This window comes from Metopolophium dirhodum, chromosome 4, assembly GCF_019925205.1.
Source record: "Metopolophium dirhodum isolate CAU chromosome 4, ASM1992520v1, whole genome shotgun sequence".
Taxonomy (NCBI): Eukaryota; Metazoa; Arthropoda; class Insecta; order Hemiptera; family Aphididae; genus Metopolophium; species Metopolophium dirhodum.
Genome location: NC_083563.1, coordinates 26,998,276 through 27,020,858, shown reverse-complemented (window position 1 = coordinate 27,020,858; position 22,583 = coordinate 26,998,276). Strand labels below are relative to the sequence as shown.

Sequence of the window (22,583 nt, the reverse complement as noted above, 5' to 3'; positions counted from 1 at the left end):
GTGGTGAGGCAAGGGGCACCGCTCCGACCAGGGGACTAGAAGTCAGAAATAGTTTTGGAAACTCGATCGGTTGGCTGGATCTGGGGGTCAAAACAGAAATACGCGTAGCTCCGCGCAGGGGAACAGCGAGAGTCGTCTCCTCTGCGTGGAGAGGTATAACGAAAGCCGTACGCGCATTGTGTTGTTGTACCCCGAAGTAAAACCGTCCGAAAGTTTCCCCCCTGGCCGAGGGCAGCGGACAAGACGAGACGACGTGGGGTCGATGTAATAGGTACGTGACAGTGCACATTTAGGTGGTAATCGGCGGTAAGTCACCGATACACGTTCTCCGGCCATCCTGCGGTAGCGCGACGGGATCGCGGACGTTGCTCGCTTGAGGTCGCCGAGACACGTGAGACCCTCTGGCAGCGCGGCAGGCGCCCGGCTGCTCCGGTCCGGGAGCGACGACGACATGACGACGGAGGCTAGCGGTACCGGCATGGGCAACGACGCCGCCCCAACGGTACCTGCAGTGACGTGCAGTGCTGCACGAAAACGACTCGTGACGGCGGTGACAGAGACTTCAGAGCTCACGGTGGGTGACTGACGGATGACTATAATTACAGCGTAGCTAGGGACACCATGGACGTCAGCAGAGCCGGGCTCGATAAAACGAAACGTTTCACAGGGTTCGGCGGTGCGCGACTCCTTGACCATCGGCTGCTGCTAATGATATTGTATATATCTATGGCTGCTGCAGACACCGCGGTGCCGAAGGAGACGCCAGGGTGAAAACCATGGAGTGTATCACACTATTACTGCATCAGGACAGCAGCGCGTTGCGATGCTGTCCGCAGATTCTCTCCCCTTTTCGCCCAGTGTTCCGATCCCGCGCCGGCCGAGTCGTAACGCCGCCGATTCCACAGCTGCACCGAGATTATAGTCTTCGTCGCTCGCTCCGAGCTTTGCAGGTCACCATCGTCGCCGGCACAACAGTAGTCTTCAGCACCTGCAGCACCGTCAAGCAGCGCACGACATCGCGCACTCGCCTCTCGTCGCCAACCATCGTCGCTATCGCAGCCGTCGTGGCCGGGCTTCGCCCGCTGCCATGGTCGTCTTAACGTCTCGAGCAAACGCGCCCGTGACTCTCGTCCACCCCGCAGGACCACCCGTGAGAAAGGTGTAGAGGTGACCAGTGGTCTAGTCACCAACATCATCAGCACCACCGACTCGCCATCACGTACCACCCCCCACATCGCCTCGTCTTGTCCGATGCCTTTTTTTTTCATTTAAATTATTATTTCTTGTTTTTTGCTACTTTTTTTTGTATCACATAATATATTTCATTTTTCGGCGTTTAAAATGTTAAAGCACTAAGCATTAATTTTCTATATTTCATGAGATTATGTAATACAATTATTTATTCTATACACAGTAAAATATGTTGTTCCTTATTTTTCGTATTAAAGGTGAGTACCTACGATTTTATTTATTTCAACAGAATAATGGCCCCACTGAACATGATCGTGTTCACGCGGGACCCACAAAGAATATTAACCAATAATTTTTTTGTTACGTACCAAATCTCTATGAAATACATTGAAGGTAATGGCCACGTGAGAGTATAAATTTACCGGAGTGGTGACATTTTTTCTGCCCCAAAATGTGATAAAAGAAGAAAAATGAATTTAAGAAAACACGCACACATAATTATAAAATCAATTCATTTATCGCTCAGCTCAGAATTTAAAACAATGATAATAATAACTATTAAGTATTAACTATAGTTTTTGTTATTGTTGTTGTATGAACACCACATTGTTTTTTTCGTAATACTAAGTAGGTACTGCGTCGACCCGTCGAAATGATTTTCGAATGAAAATAAAATTTGGTAAAGCATTATGCTTTTGGATCAACATATATAAAGAATTAATGATGCTATTAATTCAGACTCTCCACGACAAATGTTAACTTAAAAAACAGTTATAAAAGATGAAAACTAAAATAATAAAATATTTAGGTATAGCTTTAGTATAAATAATGATTTATTGAGTACCTACGTAGTTTTCCAGACGTTTTAAGAGCTTGCATCATTTTTCTTATAATGCATGAATTGTATAAACTGTGGCAGGAGCAGAACAATCATTTTCCAAACTAAAATTAATAAAAAATTACTTAAGAAACGCATGTGGACGAGTGCGTTTATCCGGTATAGCAATTTCAAATATAAAAAAGAATACGAACTAAAAATCTAAATATTGAGAAAATAATTGACAATTTTGCCGAAGCAAAATCGAGAAATGATATTTCTTATAATAGAATATCTTAGATATTTATGTAATAATTATATTAAATAAATTATTTATTATTTAAGATTACTCTTAAATATTATATTACCTAATACCTATATAGTTATATTAAAATATGGTTATACATTTATAATGCAATTTGATTTGAAGTGAAAATATAATGGTATAATACTGTAAATTGTTTTTCAAGGGGGCCCCTAAATATTCTTTTGCACCAGCCTCCTCAGACGCACTGTATATGAATATACCTAACAGTGGCATAACTTCGACATTTAGGTTCGACGAGAGAGAAATGTTTATAACTTCGTGTGTGTATTCTTATCCCCTCGTTTTAATTAGACTGAAGGAGGGGGAAGAAAAAATGTATGTTTTTTAAGGTCTCACATATTGAGAACGAAAGCTGCTGTCTTTTTTAGCAAGAATCGTTCCTATTACTACAGCTTTTATTAGGCTGTTGCACTTTTCACTGCAGCCGAGTGAGATAAAGAACCGATTCTGCTATTCGACCAGGTCAAAACTAAAATATTTAACTACCTGTCTAGAACATTTTTTGTTTTTTGTAAAACGATTATAGTTGAGAAAAAAATTTTTATTTCATCGATAAATCTTGTACCTACCTAAATAACGCTATGAAGGTATTTACACTTTACATCCGCCCACCAGATCAAATTTCCGTAGCATCACCATGGTCGGGTGGAGTGCGCCATGGGAATACGAAAAGACAAATACGAAAAATAAAAGTTCGCCGCTATACCATTTCCGGAAAAAATATAAGAATTGTTGGTCGAGTGTAGCGCCGGAAATCGTCTTCCTTCCCACATCCGCTCCACAACTGCCAAGGACACATCCAAGGGGGTCAAGGGGTGAGGCCAGTGCCAGGTTAACGAATATTCCCCCTAAGATCAGATTTTAAAATGCCGCCCTTTACAACCATTGTACCCAGCATAAAAAAATTAATTATATAAATAATATTATGATTTATATATAATGTTATAATATATTTTAATATTAGGAATTAAAAAAAATATTAAATCTGTCTGTTTACTTGACGAGACAATATCAGAGGTAATAAAATTAATTCAAAAAAATATAATATAAGAAAGAATAATAAAATCTAAATGTACGTATGCATTTTAAAGTTGATAGCGTCGATAGCAGATAGATACAGTGAACTGCAAATGAACGATTTTACATAATAATATAATATATACATAAATGATAAATACATAGGTAATATATTATATCAACGGCGATTATATTACATTCCTAATAAGTACTACATTTTAGTATTCTACAATATATAATACATAAATACTTATTACTTACTATATAAGTAGGTATAAACAATAATTTAAAATTTGTAAAAAGTTAGATATAATAATAAAAACAACAGGTAAATCGATTTCACAAATTATAATTTGTTTATAGTCTTATCAATGACAAAATTCAAAAATATTCAATATTAATAGCTGCCTGCTTGTTACTCAGATTATGCATCAATGGTCAATCGGTTTTTTCCTTCCGTAGTTTTGGTGTTGTGGATGAGAACAACATAAGAAACTTGGTAGGTATATATTATCTTGTTGGACGTGAGAGAACTTAAAAGTTCACTTGTGAGAGCAATTTAGGAGCATCAAACGTCGATGAATCCATCAAAGAACTTACGTAGGAATACTGAGTTAGCTTCAACACGCCTAAATGACTTTATCAGCCAGAAAGGAAATGCCAAGAGCTTGCGGAGACTAGATAATAGGTAGTCATGCGGAGGATGGTTTAGGCTCAGTATAGGTATATGTATAATATATTATAGGCTGCAGATGACAGATAATTAAATTATGAATATAGGTACAGTATAATATTTACACCATCTGTAAATGATAATTTAACGACAAGCGTAAACGATAGACTTGATGAATTTGAAAAATGTAAGTACAAGATTAGGTACACGATGTTTGTGATGTGCCGTGCATTCAAATTAATGCTCTCCCCCCCCTCCCGCGCCAGATCGCACCGTCCCTAAGTCAGTCGCAGCTTGCACGCGGGCGACAGACTACGGACGGAGTGACACGTCCGCGGCGGCTTCAGAGGGTGGATGACGTGGTCGAAGGTTGGTGGGTACGCGTGAACGGTACGCGAGGCAACGACGGGGTCGATACACTCAAATGCGCACCGAACCGTGTCACCCCACGCGGTAACGGGCTCATCGTGTACGACGAAATTCTGCGGCACATAACCGGTGCCGCGATCTGTCGGCCACCGCACCGCGCTACGGCGTCATAGAGTAATATACTTTTCGTTGGTCGCGGCGTATCGATTTTCATTTGTTTTCGAACGTTGCGCCGTCGTTGCGGAACGTTGCGCCGGACCGTTTCGCGCGTCCTGCTCCCCACCATACCGTCCCGCCAACTACAGCCCGCCGCACACCACTACCACCACCCTCGACCCATGGCATTACCGTACGGCATTCATATTCACGGTTCATTGTATTGTCGGCCATTTTCAACGCGCGTTCCCCAGCTAACCAAACTCTCGTCACTTGTTATCCGCCGACATATTTTATTATTTTTTTGTTCGTGTGTCACGTTTTGCACCTACTGCATACCACTTACCTTTTCACGTCGCGATATACACCTAAAACCTTTTCGTCACACAATTTGACGCAGCCGACCTACTGCCGCCGCCGCTTCGTCTGACCCGTGTGTGTAAGCACGGAACGCCGTAAAGTCAAAACACTGTCACGCCGACAATAGTTCCACTGTTATTTGGCCGTGTTGCCCTATAGTTTTCGTCAGTGTACCACCGTTCCCCGAACAACATGTCTTCAACCGAAATGAATGACGGCGCCAACGGAGAGATGACTTCCGAGTCCAAACCCAACGAATACGTGTCGGCTCTGGTCAAGGAGAAGTACGCTCTGGAGGCTGCCACCCATCTGAATACTATGAAGCTCATCGACGAAGGTCAGTAATTTGCCATGTCATCGTAGGTACCTACCCGAGCTAATTTTTATGTCTACTGTTAATCGTAAACCGCATCTTGTGTGCGACTTTATTTACCAACCCCGTTCAACCTATTTCCTTTTAAATAAAAAGTTCCTTCTAGGTACATACCTATATATATATTATACTCTAATCTATATATTTCTTCCAAGGTATCTATTGTAAGTATAAACAAACATTTTTACCAGTTTACACACAACAAGAGTTTTTACCATCTAACTTCCATCTAATTTTATTATCGAAACGGAATTAGTATTCTTTGATATAATAAATGTATAGATACCTAGGTATATATTACAAATTAAATGCCCTGTCATTAGACACCGTGATTAAAACAAAATCATAAAATACCTTGGTAATTGGCACCTAGTAATAATTTTAGACTTAACTTGAAAACCTTACCTCCGCACAAAAACTGACTAATAACACTTAGCCCATTCCTTAAACTCAATCTCAACAACCAAAATTATAATATTTAATTCCATGATAAATCTTGTCTTTATGGTACCTACCTATTCAAATTGAAGGACCGGCAATATTTCAAATATCCGACTTTCAATCTTTCTAATACATTCAATAACTATTACTGGTGCTATGATATTATATAAATACAACTCATTACATAACATCTAGAAAATTATAAATTTCACAAAATTAGCTAAAATTGTTACCATAAAAACTTCTAATTTAACACATAGCTTCAACTTATATACCTGACATACAAAATTTTCACTCAACGTCCAGAGATGTAACAAATTACCAATAGGTGAATTCCCCAAGCAATGTTATTAAGTTGTTATATTATATATAATTATATCCTAATGACTACCTCAATAAATTATATCATATTTTAATAAATCAAAATACCTATATAGGTCAATATATAAAAACAGTTTTGAATAATTACCGATGTCATATATGTACAATTTATTTATTTATTTAATAAATAATATATTATTTATAAATTAACTTAATTTATTTATTTTCATTGTAGAAATTGCCAGAGCACAAAACACCAATGGAAAACCAGAATCTGCTTATTTGGACATAAATAGTGATAAACCTATTCGGCTAACTGCCAAGATTATGGTTCCAGCAAAAGAATTCCCAAGGGTATTAATTTTTAACATATTATTACCTATATAAATTGCTAAATTATTTTATAATTTAATTATTCATAAATTATATAATTAATTTTACATTTTCAGTTCAACTTTGTTGGTAAACTATTGGGACCTAAAGGAAACTCATTAAAACGTCTCCAAGAAGATACTATGACCAAAATGGCAATATTGGGCAAAGGATCAATGCGTAACAAAGAAAAAGTATGTATTTAGTTTTAAAATATTTTAACAGGGTGAATTATCAATTTGATAACTGGTGTTTTATGATGTGCTTTATATTTATTTTGTATCTATATATTTTTATAAAGCAGTATTTTAACCAATAGGTATTATGAATATTAAAATGCATTTAGTTGCAATAAACTTATTATAGCAAAATATTCTATTCTATCATTTGCTGATACATATATTTATATTTTATAGGAAGATGAAATGAGAAGTTCATTAAACCCAAAGTTTGCGCATCTTGCAGATGAACTTCATGTGCAAGTTACTGCTTATGCGCCTCCTGCTGAAGCTTATGCTCGTCTTGCTTATGCACTTGCAGAACTTCGGAAGTTTTTAATACCTGACCATAATGATCAAATTGCACAAGAACAAGCACGTGAAATGCAACAATTTGGAGGTGCTCCACCTGTTCGTCATCCAGGACCAATAATTCATGCTCCCCCACCTCCACCTGCAGTAATTCGCCAAATGCCACCTCAGCCACCTCGTATGCCAAGAGCTCCAGTTCCAGGAAAGTCCAAAGTAATGAGCATATTGGACAGAGCTCGATCAGCAATGGAAGGATCAAATGCTTATCCTGGTAATGGTGGCTATGGTGATTCTGGTTCATCTCATTATTCTCATTTTGATTCTGGGTAAAATATGTTATATTATTTTATTAATTGTTTAAAATTAATCATTCGGTTATTTCAATAATGCCAGATATTAATAGTGAATGAATTTAATAGGTATGGTGGTGTAGCAACATACAATGGCGGTGGTAATGATGATTACTACTCAGGAAATTCATATTCGCAAGGTAAAACAATTAATTATATTATTAATGTAAAATATTATATTCTAAATTGTAACTTCCCTTCTTTTTTTTTTAGATAATTCTCAAAGTGGTGGCGGACGTGGTTGGAAAAACTACAATACTGGCGGTAGTAGTGGACCATCCAAACCGACTGGTAATCAAGGTAGTCGGTATGGAGGTCGCAACGCCCCATATACCAGACAAAAATAATCAGGTATTTGTCAGGACTATTTCTATTGTAAATGAATATTGACAACAAAGAGAAATATTGGGTAGAAAAATTTTTTTTAATGATTTGACATTTCATAATTATCTCAAAAATAATTTTCCACTTAGTAAAACAAATTAAGATTATCTTATATATATATTTTTTTTTTATGCGTATATAAAATATAAAAGTATTGTACATCCAATAAAAATTGTGTATTACATGGGATGCTGAATTCCAAATCATATTTTTCTTAAGCTAAAACATAATTGTGTAAGGAATACAACTTAAACAATATAATTTGTAAAATGGAGTGTAAAATAAAAGTTCTGCACAAAACTTCTTGATTAGATTATTATTATAACTTTATATCAAATATTGTTGGGCTACTTATTTTATTATTATTTTTTTTAAATATGAATTTGTCTTTAGGAAAATTTTTATAATTTTTTGATGTATTTTTGATTATTACTTTTTATAGATACTTAGAACATAACATACATTGTTACTAAAGGATAGCACCACTGCCACAATATATTTTTATTCAATAAATAATAGTAATTACTATTGATAAAATATTTGAGTTCCTTTACCTGTATAGTATAATATAGTGAAAATAAAAGAATAATGAAATAAATTTGTCTACAAATACTAAATTGCATTCATAAGAGTTAAAACATAATCACTATAGTATTTATTAATTAGTTGACAATAATTAAATATTAATAAAAACAAAAATAAACATTAGGACAATAATAAAAAAAATTCTATTGTGGCAGAGGTAACAATCCACTTAAAATTAAAATTCACCTGTTGCTTGCTGCTAATATTACAGATGCTGATTTATTATAAAAGTAAAAATTTAAATCCGAACCCAGTGATTGATGATGATGATTATTATAATAATAACAAACCAATTTACTAATATAATATTTTTAATTATTATTTTATTATATTTATGTGTTTGATTAAAACTTAATAGAACCATTGGATTCATTTTAAAATGTCACTTATATATTATGTAATTGCTAATTAATAAATTGGAAGAAATATTTGTAGTATTTATTGTTTTATACAGTTATTATTTACTTATTTATTATTATTTTTTTTTTTATCATTTTATTATAAAAATATGGATTACGCATAATCTAATGCTATCGATAGATGTTTAGATTTATAATAATATTGTAGTTTGTTAGGAACAACAAAATTTATATAAAATAAAAACTTACAAAAAATAAAATAAAATATTTACAATTTACTTGATCTTACTATATATACATATTATATTATATTTACCCTCATAATATATACTATTGATATAGTTATTATATATTTGTGTGTTATGGATGATGTGCATATTGTGGCTTTTGTCGACATTTAAATAGTCTATACTATATTTGCAAGCTTTGAAAATATGAAAGTCATTAGAGGTTATCAATTATAATTTGTGATCAAATTGTGCCTACTTAATCTTGTGGAATAAGAACATTTTCCATGATAAATATTTTGTACTCTTTATTTCCACCGTCTAGCAATTGTCATTAATGTTATGTAACAAATAATTAATTTTAGTATAGTTTAATTTGTTGCTTATTTATTTGGTTTTGAAAAGTTTTGTCGCTAGCTATACGAGTTAATAATTATGAACAACTGTTAGTATAAATTGTTGGCAGATGTTAGCATTGACCACAAATTGCACATCAGCTGTAACATATTTTTATTTATATATATTATATACACGTCAACCTTCAATATTTAATAATTTAATAATTGATAACAATAAAGTTTCAGGTGAATCCTTATAACCAAATATTGCACGACCCAAACCTAATTCCTCACCATGAAAAACATGTACTGGATAAAAAAAAACATGATAAATGATAATAATTAATAATATTTAAATTGATCATTATGTTATCATTTTAGGAGTATATATATATATAGCCATTACATTTATGACATAAATTAACTTCCAGCAAACGAAAACCAATATAAAGAGGAGTGGCGATGCTTTAAAATGCGTAAAAATTATTATCGTGTTGATTGCCGATGATTCAGGCGGCCTTGGAAACCCCTATTTTAGAGAATAATATTGTCTCTAATTTTGTAGAAAAAAAAAATGTGATGAAGTCTAGTGCACTTCATCACCGTACATAGCATATTTAACCTGGAAAGTGATAATATTTATATAGGAATACATATTATATTGTTATAATTATGTCTAAAATGTGGTAAGTTGTTTAAAGTTTAATAATGTCAAATGTCACTAACTAACTCGATGCCTTTGACAAAAAAAAAAAATAACATACAAAAGTTATAAATAACTATAAACTCAGTTAACTATACATCAATAATATGAAGGAAAAAAGAAATCAAAATTGAATGAAAATATTTAAATAACAGGTACATCTTTAAAATTTAATTTGTTAATATATACATAAATATAAATTATTTAAAAACACTACGCGTTTTTATATTATTTATTTTGTTAAAAAAATAAAAAAATAATTGAAAGATCCGTTTTTGTTAATATTTTTTTTTATTTATATAATTAGTGCATCTACATGAAATGTATTTTACTTTACATTATTTTAATGTCCATCTGTTTTGTTTCAGGAGAATTTGGTTCCACCACATACATATTCGTTGATTCTTTGCTGTGACAAAGGTGGACAACTTACCAGAGTACAAATTTTTTTACTGTTTTTTTTATTTGTTGTGATTTCTTCTTTTAATTTGTGGTAATGTAATCTTAATACCAAAAAGACTGCCGATAAATGTACAATTTTTTTACTTTTGTAATTTTTATTGTTTTATTTCAATACAATAAAAACTAGTCAATTATTTATTAATATTTTGTTTACATTTATTTAAAACATTTTCTACATTAAGACTAATTGTTTATTTTTTTTCGTATAAACAAACTTTTAAACACATCTAGATCAGATTGGGTAACAATAACCTCCATTACAGAATAATCACCATCCGTGTTGATATTGACAATAGCTGTGTGTGTTCTTAACCATTCATATTCATCTCGGCCAGTGCGGACCCGAATTTTAATTGTTCGTCTACCAGTAGCTTTCATTATTTGACTTTCTATTTTCTTCTTGAGCTCGTCCAAACCCTCCCCAGTGGTACAAGATATAAATACTGAACTTCCATCAAGCTCTACGTTATCTAGACGATCAACTTTGTTCCCAACATCAATCACGCCGTTCAATAATTCTGGGTTGATACTTAAGTTCTTTAACGTCTCCTCAACATGGGCTTTTTGTACAATGACATTGGGATGAGACATGTCCCGTACGTGGACAATAACATCGGCGAACATAGCATCCTCCAACGTAGCGACAAACGGTTCAATGAGTCTAGTCGGTATATCTGATATGAAACCAATGGTGTCTACATAGAGTACAGTCATGTTGGACGGCAACACGCCACCATGCACGGTCACGTCGAGCGTGGCAAACAGGCAGTCCTTAGGCACTAGGCCCACATCACCAGTTAACGCCCTGACCAGTGATGTCTTGCCAGCGTTGGTGTATCCAACCACAGCAACAACGGGTAAGTCCTTGTTAGTCCTATTGTGCCGCAGGTGTTGCCGGTGGCTCCTCAACTTCTCCACTAACTTCTTGAGTTTCTTCTCGTATGCCTTGAGCAAATCCTTCTTATCGTCGTACACGAGCTTGCCGCTGAGGGCTATCTGGCCCGCCTCAGTGCCCAGCCGCTCGGTGTACCCATCCTGCACGCCGCGTATTCGTGACCAGATGTACGGCAGCTCGGCCAAGGCCACTTGCAGCTTGGCCTCCCTAGTGACGGCATGTCTGCGGAATATCTGCACCACCATCAGGTACCGGTCGTAGACGGGCACACCGAAACGGTGTTCCAGATGCTGGTGTTGGATCGGCTTCAGTACGTTGACGCTGACGAACACGGCTGTGATGCGACGGTCGCGGGCAACCCGGAGCGCAATCGCGTCCACATTGCCGGGACCGAAAAACGTATGCTTCCGGTATGATGTGAGGCCTACTAACAACGTGTCCGTCACTGACCATTCGGCCAAGGTACGCACCAGCGACCGGCTCTCATCCGCTTTGACTTCCGGCCTCGTGCTCCTGTCCTTGTTGGCTCCCCATTTGATGTACGGCTGGACGATTAGCACCTGGTGGCCGCCGGCCGGCGCTAGTTTCAGCTGTCTGTCGATTAGTTCTCTGGCCTGAACGTCCTCTGCACTGCCGCCGCCACCGTCGTCGTCACCACCACCACCGTACCACCTGACAAAACAGCCGCGACGCCCAGCCATCACTGTTCGCGCGAAGCGGCCCATGAGTCCCGGCATTTGCGCACCTTGTCCTTAGCTGCGATGTAAGAAGCCGCCGCACCCGCTGCCGTGGAAACGGCTAAGTGGGTCCTGCGTACCGCCGGAAACCGCTTGATGAAGATCTGCTGCGTCACGTGCACCGCGGCGAACGTGAACGCCAGCGCGCCTAGCCCGGTGCCGTAAGATCTCGTCAAGCAGTCCAAGTACGAGCTGAACCCCGGACGCGTGTCTTCGAAATGTTCTTTGAGTGCTGTCGAGCTGCTTCTGTTCATGGTACGCGACAGTGTCTGATTACGATGACTTGGTTGAACTCGTAAACCACTGCGACTTGCGAATGAACACCGGACCGACGGCAAAGATAAATTAGCAAAACCGACCTAATTATAGCAACTACCAAGTGATATTTTTAACACTCGTCATCGTTGACTCCATAGTCCATCGTCCAACGATTCAAACAGTACCGCGGATTAATAAATATTAGAATATTTTCCTTTTATCGTTTTTTTTTTCGTTATCATATTTAACGATAACAAATTGTCGCAGATAACGCCATAACACTATAAGATATCTTAAATCGTGATTATAGTTGACCAATCATGGGCAATGACCATGGTTTGAATCACGATCATTTATATATTTCCCTCCAACATTCAACGATAACAGAACGAACGACCACAATTAATACTACAATAGTGAACAAGAATTAAAATATTCGTGCTAGTGATACCTACACAATTTACAATTATTATTTTATAGATTTATTTAAATTAAATCAGCTATTGTGAGTAAAAAATCTATTAATTATAATAATTTAATTGGTTTTCTTTGATATTTTACTGTTACTGATTCAATTGCCTTGTAGTTCCTTCGAATTATGTCGGACGAACAGGACTCGATCGAAATTGAGTGAGTATCAAATAATTCTTAAATAATCATGAAATAGAAATGTTCTATTATAATTGATTATATTGATTATAATTGTTTTCACATCACTTAACAATCTAATAATTTAATAAGAAATTACTCTGTTACTGTAGTCTGTATTTCAAATGTATAAATATATATAATTTTATTTCTTGGCCCTGGCTTGTATTGTATTAAAAAATAAAATAGTTTGTTACTTGTTTTGAAATTATATGTACATTTTTTAGAAATCCTAGTAAAAGTGCCACTATTCTCTGTGTTCAGTACCTTATATCACAGCACATGAAAACTAAAGGTGTCATTAAAAAAGACGATCTGATGAAAACTGTATTCAAGGGTCGCAATCTTGGAAAAAATTATGAAAAAGTTATGGAAGAAGTGAATAACACACTAAAAAATGTATTATTTAAATTATTTCAGAAACGTATATTTTTGTGCAAATTTCATTAACTTTTAAGAATTTTTATTTCAGACTTTTGGATTTTCAATATCATACATTAAAAATGATCACAAACATTTCTTAATTGTGAATAATGTAGATGAAATTGAGACTAAAGAATTAACTTCTTCTGAAGAATCAAAATATCAAGTTTTATTGAAACCAATACTCGGGGCTTTAGTTATGCTTCGTGCACCAATCAGTGAAGGTTTTTATAAATTTAATTTTTTGATTACGACATTTTTATTTACTTAATTATAAGAATTAGGTTTGATTTACAAATCAAAAATAATAATATGATTCAACTTAAAATAAAATAAATTTTATTTCAGGTCAAATGTGGAATATACTAGAGAAATTTGCATTGAAATTAAATTTAGACATGGACTTAACTAAACAAATTGTTAAAGAGGTAAATATTTATTTATTTAATATATTACAATTTATATCCAGAAATGTTTACAATAAATGAATTACTTTAAATTTAAAAACTTTTTTAACTTTTAAATAATGAGAATGGCTAAAATATTGATAAAATATGTTCTTTTGAGAAAGTTGGAGATTGTATTTAATTGTTAATTTAGAGCAGTGGTTCTTAAATATTTCAGAATCACTGAAATCACCTATAATTTCATAACTAGATTTGCAGTATACATCTTCAAAATAAAACAGTATTTACTTATACAGTATATATTTTTAAATTGCATAAAATTTTATAAATGACATACATAACATTTTACATATTAATATATAGAAAAATATTAAGTTTTATAGGTAGTACAAGTCAAGACATTGAAACTAAAAATTATTTGTCTATAAACATTTTTATTTTTCATTGATTTCCATATTTTGGGCGAAAAAAATGTCCTTAAGTTCGTGGAGCACCAGTTAAGAACTACCGATTCATAAAACTATAGACCCAAATAAGCCTGAAAAAAATTAAGTATACTTAGAATTCTTGGAGTTCAGTTTTTGTTATGTAGGAAATTAAACTACCTTATTTTACTGAGTTGTAAATATGATTTTGTTTTTTTTTTTTTAAAATGGACATAATGGTTTTTTTATTTAGAGCCTAAAAAAAGACACTTATAATTAAAACAATTTATTTTAACTTAGCCTAGTATAGAACTTGGTTATTTTTAAAATATTATATTAGTTGTATTTATTTAGTTACATCATATTACACAAAATATAATACCTATAATATATTACAAATTTTGATTTTATTTTAGAAATTTGTAAAAGATCAATATCTTCAATACAAAATTACTGATGATACAACCATATCGCTTGATCCAGAAAAAACCAGTTATTGGTTTACTTTAGGACCTAGAGCATTTGAAGAATGTGATCAACTAACATTATTAAATCGAGTTGGTGAGGTAAGTACAAATTCAGTTCTGAATACAGAAAAGTCATAGACAATCAGGCATGGGCTAAACATTTTTTGCTGTCATACAAACAAATAAATATTTACATAAAAGGAGTATCAAAAATTGTATTATGTATATTTATTTAAAACTTATTTGTAGTCCATACGTCCAGATTGGTTTAAGAAGCGCTTTGTAGATTGTAAGTTTGGTATTTAGAGTGGAGTACTTATTTTTAGTTAAAACAGGTCTAAGCATACGCAAACGATTATTTAAGGTTATTCTTTTGGTTTGAAGGTGTTTCTTCCATGTCAATCTTTTATCAAGGATTAATCCTAAGTATTTGGCTGTGTCAGAAGTGGGAATTGGTACGTTGTTAAGGGTAATGTTTGGGCATGTTCCTTGTTTGAGTGTGAATGTTGTGTGCTGAGATTTATTTTGGTTAATTTTAACTCGCCATTTTGCATACCACTCAGATAAGAGATTAAGATGCAATTGCAAATTTAATGAGGCAGCTAAGGGATCTTTGTTTATGGATAAAATAACTTTATCGTCGGCATAATCGGCTACGATGGTTTGTTGCATGGAAGGTTGATCAGCTACATAAATGTTAAATAGGAAGGGGGAGAGTATGCCGCCTTGTGGTACACCCGCTTTAATTGGTGCAATGCCTGATGTTGAAGAATTAAATTGAACTTGAAAGTGTCTATCGGTTAAGTATGATTTAATCAAAAGGAATAAGGCAGAGGGGAGAAATTTTTTTAGTTTAAATTGTAAGTCTTCGTGCCAGACACGATCGAAGGCTTGTGATACGTCTAAGAAAACGCAAGAGCAGTAAAGTTTTTTTTCCAGAGTTGTAGAAATAGCATCAACAACTCGGTGAGCTTGATGTATCGTGCTGTGAGAGTTGCGGAACCCAAACTGAGAATTTGGGAGTATGTTGTTGGAGGTAATATGCGGTAATAAACGTTTTAAGATAAGTCTTTCCGGAATTTTTGAGAGGAAGGGCAAGAGGCTAATAGGTCTGAATGAAGTAGGAGTGTCGAGAGGTTTGTCAGGCTTAGGAAAAAGAATTATTTTGGTTACATAAGATTTCACTAATGGGTGGCTGCTTAAATCACGCCTGTCACGTATCATGTACTTATATCATATAAGCTTATTGTGCAAATTGTACAGATTGTTTATTTCAAATAAAAAAGGAAAAAAACTTATTTGAACAATATACAATGAATTTGAGGCTGATATGAGTCAAATTGTCTGTAAAATATTTGGGAGGGCTTCTACACAAATTAGAATTGGTATGCAATATTCAACTTAAGGATACAACTATTTATGTAAACCAGTATATAATAGGAAAATTATTGTTTGAATTTTAGAGAAGTCTTAAAAATCTGCTATAATATAAGGATAACATTAATTTTAATAATCTATTTAAATATTGTGTGGTATTGACTAGTCAGTAGTCATAAATCACAATGTTCCTAAAATTGAATTAACAAAAACTTTTTTTAAAGTTTTTTAAAACTTATTTCAAAGTTTATATGGGGAAACATTAATTCAGTTAAAACTATTAATTTTGAATTATGATAAATGTTTCTTTAATCACTCTTCAGTCATCATATTGCATTTTTATTTTCTACTTCTATTAAATTTTAAGTCTTAATTTATTAATTATTATTATACTTCTGGATCTGGATATTTTAATTTTCAGTTTCCAAGACTGGTTGATGGCTAATATTTTTTATTGATAATAATATAAATACTTGTTTTTATTTTAATATGTTACTAATTTGAGGTATACTTATATAAACTAGTAAGACTTAATACTATATAATGTATGTGTTACTATCACTATTATTTTATCAAGTAATTATTGGAAGTTATAAAATTAACTATTCCTTGGTTCAAAAGACAGAAACATTAATTTTTATTTCCTACGATGAAATGTTCATTGACCAATGATAAAAACCGTTATAACCAGTCGCTGTATAATATGATGTAAGAAAATGTTTTGTGCCTTCACTTGATTATTTTTCGTCATGGTTGGCCCTAATGTTACATCTTATTTAAGTATAAGACCACTTGATGTACTAAAAATTATTTTTTGAATGCTTTTATTTTTACTAACAATTGAGTTTAACACATAGGTGAACAACGCGATTTATTTTATTACTACAAAAATATCTTAAATAATCTTGATTGCTTAAAAATTTACTTATTTTAATCTTACTGATGTGTTTTATATAACGAATTAAATATCACAATAATTGTTGTAACCTCATTATTTTTTTACAGTTGTACAATAAGCCTGCCTCTTCATTCAAGCGTGTATATGCGGCCTTAATTGAGAAATAATTTTTATTTTTAAGACATTTAATCATTATTACATTGTCCCAAGAATATACAATGTACTCAACCTATTAAGAATATACAAAAAATGTATTTAAAGTTTGCTTAATATAAATATGACTACTATAGTAGCTATTAATATAGGTACTTTAATTTGTAATTAGTATTTTCAATTTGTGTACATTTATAACTTTTATACTTAAATTATATTTCTGACTGATTCAAGTTAAAAATGAAAATGTTATTCTTTATTTTGAATCCTTTATCTCAATCATCAATAAAACGTGAATATCTAAAGCAAGCCGACAGACCACTATTCTTTATTATGTACAGTGGGTCATTAGAGCATACTATTAACTATATTAACTATACTAGTTATGGACAAGTGATTCTATGGTAATATATAAAAAAAATTTAATTCTTCAAATTCTAAAAGCCACGTATTATAATAGATCAAGTTGGTTTAAAAACAAATTAAGGGAAGATATTTAGTCATGATTTGTTAACACTAAATCATCAACAGCAGTGTTGAACCATAGAATATTCTGTGGTTCAACCAACACTTGTGCTGATGGCAGTCCATGGTGTTATTGGAACACAAAACAACAGTTACTACTTGTTTTAAAATTGTAATTACATCACACGGTGCCCATATATATTCAAAAATAAGTGTTATATATTATAATATTTAGTATGCTAAAAATATTCAAAACAAAAATGACAATGTGTTATAAACTAAATTGACAAACTAAAAATGTATGACAATGTGATATAGAATATTGTTTTAGATTTACAATTAATTGTGTATTGCTATTCTTTTTTGATGTGAAAACAATTACTTAGAGTTTACAATGTCTGCCAAAGAATCTGCATATAAATCTAGTCTTCGAGTCATCTGAAAAAAAAAAAAAATTAAAATGTATGTTACAAAAAACAGTTTAAAAATAATAATACTTGGAAACCCCAATGATCCTTCACTTGTCTACAAAGATTCAAGTCTATTTCTGAAATTAACAATCCATCACGAGTCCTAGAAAGGCCCTAAAAAGTACAATATAAAATATAATAAACTGGAATTTCAAACGACTACAAATTTAATAATTTCATTAAAATAAAATAAAACGAAAAATCACTAAGTATTACACAACAGTGGACCCCTAATATCAAAACACGGACACCTGGGGTCTGAGGACCACCAATTGGGAACTACTGCTTTATTTACGGAAAGTGAATTATAATATTGTTTGTACTCACTAAACTCTATTTCCCGTAAGTTGACCCACTTTTTTTTTGCCCACGCAGAGTATGGTGAAAACATTGACAATATAATACACTGTAGTTCTACAGTTTCACGTCGTGAAACACGACGGTGTATACGTACTATATTGTCACAACATATTCACCATACACTGCGTGCGCAAAAAAAAGTGGGTCACTTACGAGAAATAGAGTATAGCTATAGTTTTCATTATAATTTGTATATATTACACATTCTATATATTTATATAGTGTTTTGTAAATTATTAAGTTTTTTCCATCAGTAAAGAAATAGTAATAATATTAAACCAAAAATAACAAATTTGTTTGATATAAAAAAAAAACTAAGCAATTATGAGTGTGCTATTTCATAATCTTTATTATAATTAATAATACATTTTATATCTATATTTAGGGGCTGGAGTAGTAGTCACACAGTTGACTACGACTAACACAGTCATCGGTTCGATTCATAACAGAGTGCAAAAAAATTGTGTGGTTCTACGTGATCACCAATTTTTGGTCACACTTTACTGGGAGTGAAAACCACACATGTCTCCTCTTAGCGAAGGGGTATGTATCATACATATAGTGATATATACATAGATAAATAGATCACATGATCTCCCTACTACCCACTTCTGATAAGCATTGACAAAGACCTTGAGGTCGTTTCAATCAACAAATACAAAATACATTTAAGCATTAAGCTAGATAATAAATTTTGTTTATGTTGAAGATTGTTAAAAAAGTTAAAAACCTTAATAATAATAAAATCTAATTTGTTAAAACAATTCAATTTTATTGTTAATTTGGGTTGTTTTTTTTTTATCATTTTAGTAGATTCTCAAATAAATAATTAAATGTCTTACAGGAGTTCTTGAACCGTCAGGAGCTGTAATATAGCTCGATCCATAAAAATGGCCAAAATTTTTATGTGCTGGTTTACCATCACCGCTAGTGAACTCAGACGGGAAAGTTTCTGTACCCACTCTGTTGATGGCACAAGAAAAATAACTATTGGCAACTGCAGCTGTTCTAGCCTCAATTCCCCAAAGTGTCTCACTACAATATGTAACATTAAAATGTAATACATTTGAATTTTTTTTATATTAAGTATTGTATTCATATTTACCTTAGACCATCAATTGTAGCTGAAGGGTTGAAAACAATTTCAGCCCCATTTAACCCAAACATCAACCAATTCAGTGGATGGTGGCGTCCATAACAAATATTGATTGCAATTCGACCAAAAGCTGTCTAAATTAATCTACTATTGGGCGTTTTTGTTGTTTTTATTTTATAGGCTAATTTTAGAAATTATATACCTCAAAAACAGGATGTCCCGTGTTTCCTTCCATGTAGTAAGTAGACTCGTTAAAATCACCCACTCGAGGTATATGGTTCTTTCTATGTTTTCCAATTACTTTGCCAAAGTTATCTATGACTACAGCTGTATTCCATATCACTTCTTGTTCATCACGTTCCAAAATTGGTGATATGATAACCATATTGTATTGTTTGCAGATCTGTTGAATAATATATGGCTTAGTTGATTTTAAATGCACGAGTTATTATGTTATGCTTTACCCACGTCTTTTAGAAATAAAGTTGTCGGCCCCGTTTCAACTGATTCAGCAAACTCGCACCATGGAAATTTTTCTCTTGTACAAAACACAAAGGGCATTGCTAAAAATTTATATTTTATTAATAAATATACATGTATGAATTTTTCATAGGCTGTCTTACGCCAGGCTTCTTGAAGACATAACACATTCACGTTAGCTTCAGCCGCAAGTGATATTATCTTGCCTATCTTTTGATAAATTGCGTTACGTTGTTCAACTAAAGGAGCTGTTGTTGGAAGAACAATTTGATTTTGAATAACTCCAACTCTTACAATCCTTATAAAATTCATAGTTCTTAAAATATTTACTTTACAAAGATGACATTTTAGAGTCGGAGCGATAAATTGATTTTACAATGTTGTGATTTTTATTCTTATTTTATTTTTGAGTCGTTTTTGGAGCAATAAAAGTTCTTAAATTTTCTAGGAGGAAAGTGAACCTAAATGGTACTTTAAGGGGTTAAAAATACAAAATTCACAGCACTTTTCTTAATAATTGGGAAAAACCAAATGGAATTATGAAAAAACAGGAATTTTACACCAAACTCGTTTTTTGACAAAATTGATTTCCTTATTTACTTGTAATTTTATAATTATTATGACTTTAATATATTGATAAACTTAACCCATTAGCACCCAAATTATTATTTTTTTTTTAATCATAGTTTTGTTGCCATATGTTAACGCTGGGAGCTGGTTAAATGTATATTATTTACTATAAATGTCAATAACAAAATGCTTGTTCTGTCTTAAAACTAGAAAATTGAATACAAGGCTATTACTGAGATCCAAAATTCTAAAAAATATAATTGCACAATTCATTTTTTTCATTGACATTTTAAGTTTAAATTTAATGATATTCGATTTTTAAACAAAAACAATATATTTTGTTGCAATCCAAGAATATTTGTGGAGATTTGAAACTTTTACATATATATTATTACAATTTACTATATACAATGAAATTTTCAGAATATTTATATTAATTTTAAGTTATTGCCTATTTATACTGTATTACTAATATTAAAATACATTGCTATAATAGCAATAAAAATATATTTAGTAATATAGGCTAACTGGAGATCACTGCTCAGAATTGTTTTTTCATATAAAGTGATTTATTATAGAATTCAAATTTAACAAATTCATTACAGTCTAACATAGCAGTGACCTACTCAACAGTGAAGTATGCCCAACACCTACTGCACAGCCAAGAGCTACCTAATTGCCACATCTCATATTTAATAATTTAGAATCACACCACATTTTTAATAAAAACATTTATAATACCGCTTTTCTCGTAACTCTTCAGTCAAACTATCAAATTTGAAACCTTTAACTTCCACATTATCTACATTATTTATGCATGACTCTGGCAGTTTAAGTTCCCTGAAAAGTGTACAATTTAATGTTAAAATCTTTGTTTGCTTTAATTATTATTATTTTAGATTAAAACTATATCACATAAATTAATATTAATATTTAACTATAATACAATTTGGTTTTTGTATATTATACTATATTGTTATCTTCTAGGATATATAATAAAAAAATAAGATGAATAAACCTCTTTGTAAATATAAATTATCCCTTTTCTAAAAATATCTCTGAATGGAAACATATTTCTTGAGCAATTATTGAAAATAATATAACGTAAGTATCTAATTATAAATCATCTGAAAAAAATTCAACATTTAATTTTTAACTGAACTATTATATTATATTTTTTTAAAGAAATTATCTATTTACTTCTGTATTTAATACAAAATAATGTTAAAAAAAAACTATTGCAAATACTAGAAGTTTTCTAAAAGTTTTCACTTTTCAAAATCAGAGTAAAATATCAAATTATGAAATTAATTCAAAGGGTATTTTTTTAAAAAATCAAGTTATCTGTTCTCTTTTTCTTTGCATATTAGTCATTACAAAAATAATTAACACCCTGTAGCCTGTAGGTTAGAGGTTTAATCATCAAATCACAATTATTTCACAGTTGATAAAATAAACTCACTCTAATTTTTTTCCATACAAGATCCTCTGCACATGATTTAATTCTTCCTGTGGAATATATTTCTCCAAACAAGTATCAATATTTTGAAACATTTTCAGTCGTAGTGGACAGTCAAAATATATAAAGAACGTCTCGGTGGTGACACCTTGAGTAGTGTTACACTTGTACACTAATAAAATAATTTATACATCCATTACTTAAGACAAAAGTTATACATTGAGTGGTACCTATAATATTATGTATCTATGTCTATATCATATTATTATAGGTGTTCAATATTAGTGTGGATGCATCTACTTACGTTTATAAGACAGTTGTTGGGTGATGAATAAAAATAAAAATAAAATCGAGCTATAATTTATGCTTCAGCCTGATGTTCTATAAGACGACTACTGACGTTTTTCGATTTCGTACTTCATAATCCATATTTCATATTATCTTTATGATATTATTATTTAATAATTAATTAATAATTAATAATACTTTACAAACTATCTAGTATCTACCTACTTGTTTTTTATACGATCCGAACTCCGCCCAATTTGTATACAACTATGAGTGATTTACGATTTTAGATAAGAAAAAAATGCACACGACTTCTACACGAGCACGTGATTTGTGATTACAGTTTTCAAA

The 22,583-nt window shown here is 32.4% G+C and overlaps 4 protein-coding genes across 6 annotated transcripts; 2 read left to right on the top strand and 2 right to left on the bottom strand.

Annotated features, from left to right (window-relative positions):
- Window positions 1-4,749: 4,749 nt before the first annotated feature.
- Window positions 4,750-10,500, top strand: LOC132944009 (KH domain-containing, RNA-binding, signal transduction-associated protein 2-like). Of its 2 annotated transcripts, XM_061013215.1 has the most exons (7): window positions 4,750-5,248; window positions 6,282-6,400; window positions 6,496-6,612; window positions 6,835-7,274; window positions 7,368-7,438; window positions 7,512-7,649; window positions 10,263-10,500. In XM_061013215.1, exons 1-6 carry the CDS (start codon window positions 5,104-5,106, stop codon window positions 7,643-7,645), a joined length of 1,026 nt encoding a protein of 341 aa, XP_060869198.1. In that variant the 5' UTR covers window positions 4,750-5,103; the 3' UTR covers window positions 7,646-7,649; window positions 10,263-10,500. The 2 variants fall into 2 exon arrangements, with proteins under 2 accessions (XP_060869198.1, XP_060869197.1); XM_061013214.1 differs by lacking the exon at window positions 10,263-10,500 and having other exon boundaries at window positions 7,512-8,708.
- LOC132944006 (putative GTP-binding protein 6) lies at window positions 10,421-12,453 on the bottom strand. Its single transcript, XM_061013210.1, has one exon. The coding sequence runs from the start codon at window positions 11,986-11,988 to the stop codon at window positions 10,540-10,542; it is 1,449 nt and encodes a 482-aa protein (XP_060869193.1). The 5' UTR covers window positions 11,989-12,453; the 3' UTR covers window positions 10,421-10,539.
- A 168-nt stretch (window positions 12,454-12,621) lies between these two features.
- LOC132944010 (melanoma-associated antigen B4-like) lies at window positions 12,622-17,271 on the top strand. Its single transcript, XM_061013216.1, has 7 exons — window positions 12,622-12,751; window positions 12,833-12,876; window positions 13,122-13,293; window positions 13,367-13,541; window positions 13,666-13,745; window positions 14,566-14,715; window positions 16,999-17,271. Exons 2-7 carry the CDS (start codon window positions 12,845-12,847, stop codon window positions 17,056-17,058), a joined length of 669 nt encoding a protein of 222 aa, XP_060869199.1. The 5' UTR covers window positions 12,622-12,751; window positions 12,833-12,844; the 3' UTR covers window positions 17,059-17,271.
- Window positions 17,272-17,668: 397 nt separating this feature from the next.
- On the bottom strand, window positions 17,669-22,583 carry LOC132944008 (beta-ureidopropionase). 2 transcript variants are annotated; one of them, XM_061013213.1, is made up of 11 exons: window positions 22,458-22,583; window positions 22,249-22,385; window positions 21,948-22,116; window positions 21,227-21,325; window positions 20,059-20,213; window positions 19,904-19,998; window positions 19,638-19,838; window positions 19,445-19,569; window positions 19,182-19,374; window positions 18,007-18,093; window positions 17,669-17,947 (listed from the first exon to the last, which is right to left on the bottom strand). In XM_061013213.1, exons 3-11 carry the CDS (start codon window positions 22,037-22,039, stop codon window positions 17,888-17,890), a joined length of 1,107 nt encoding a protein of 368 aa, XP_060869196.1. In that variant the 5' UTR covers window positions 22,040-22,116; window positions 22,249-22,385; window positions 22,458-22,583; the 3' UTR covers window positions 17,669-17,887. The 2 variants fall into 2 exon arrangements, with proteins under 2 accessions (XP_060869196.1, XP_060869195.1); XM_061013212.1 differs by lacking the exon at window positions 22,458-22,583 and having other exon boundaries at window positions 22,249-22,447.

What these genes read in the sequence shown, in the direction of transcription:
- LOC132944010 (XM_061013216.1), top strand. Translation starts at nt 12,845, where the DNA reads ATGTCGGACGAACAGGACTCGATCGAAATTGA. An exon ending in CAGGACTCGATCGAAATTGA is followed by an intron (nt 12,877 to 13,121) that starts GTGAGTATCAAA and finishes TACATTTTTTAG; the next exon opens with AAATCCTAGTAAAAGTGCCA. An exon ending in TGAATAACACACTAAAAAAT is followed by an intron (nt 13,294 to 13,366) that starts GTATTATTTAAA and finishes TTTTTATTTCAG; the next exon opens with ACTTTTGGATTTTCAATATC.
- LOC132944009 (XM_061013215.1), top strand. Translation starts at nt 5,104, where the DNA reads ATGTCTTCAACCGAAATGAATGACGGCGCCAACGGAGAGATGACTTCC. An exon ending in CAATGCGTAACAAAGAAAAA is followed by an intron (nt 6,613 to 6,834) that starts GTATGTATTTAG and finishes TATATTTTATAG; the next exon opens with GAAGATGAAATGAGAAGTTC. An exon ending in TATTCTCATTTTGATTCTGG is followed by an intron (nt 7,275 to 7,367) that starts GTAAAATATGTT and finishes TGAATTTAATAG; the next exon opens with GTATGGTGGTGTAGCAACAT.
- LOC132944006 (XM_061013210.1), bottom strand. Translation starts at nt 11,988, where the DNA reads ATGCCGGGACTCATGGGCCGCTTCGCGCGAACAGTGATGGCTGGGCGT.
- LOC132944008 (XM_061013213.1), bottom strand. Translation starts at nt 22,039, where the DNA reads ATGTTTCAAAATATTGATACTTGTTTGGAGAAATATATTCCACAGGAA. An exon ending in CAACTTTATTTCTAAAAGAC is followed by an intron (nt 19,839 to 19,903) that starts GTGGGTAAAGCA and finishes ATTATTCAACAG; the next exon opens with ATCTGCAAACAATACAATAT. An exon ending in CTGACGGTTCAAGAACTCCT is followed by an intron (nt 18,094 to 19,181) that starts GTAAGACATTTA and finishes TGTACTTTTTAG; the next exon opens with GGCCTTTCTAGGACTCGTGA.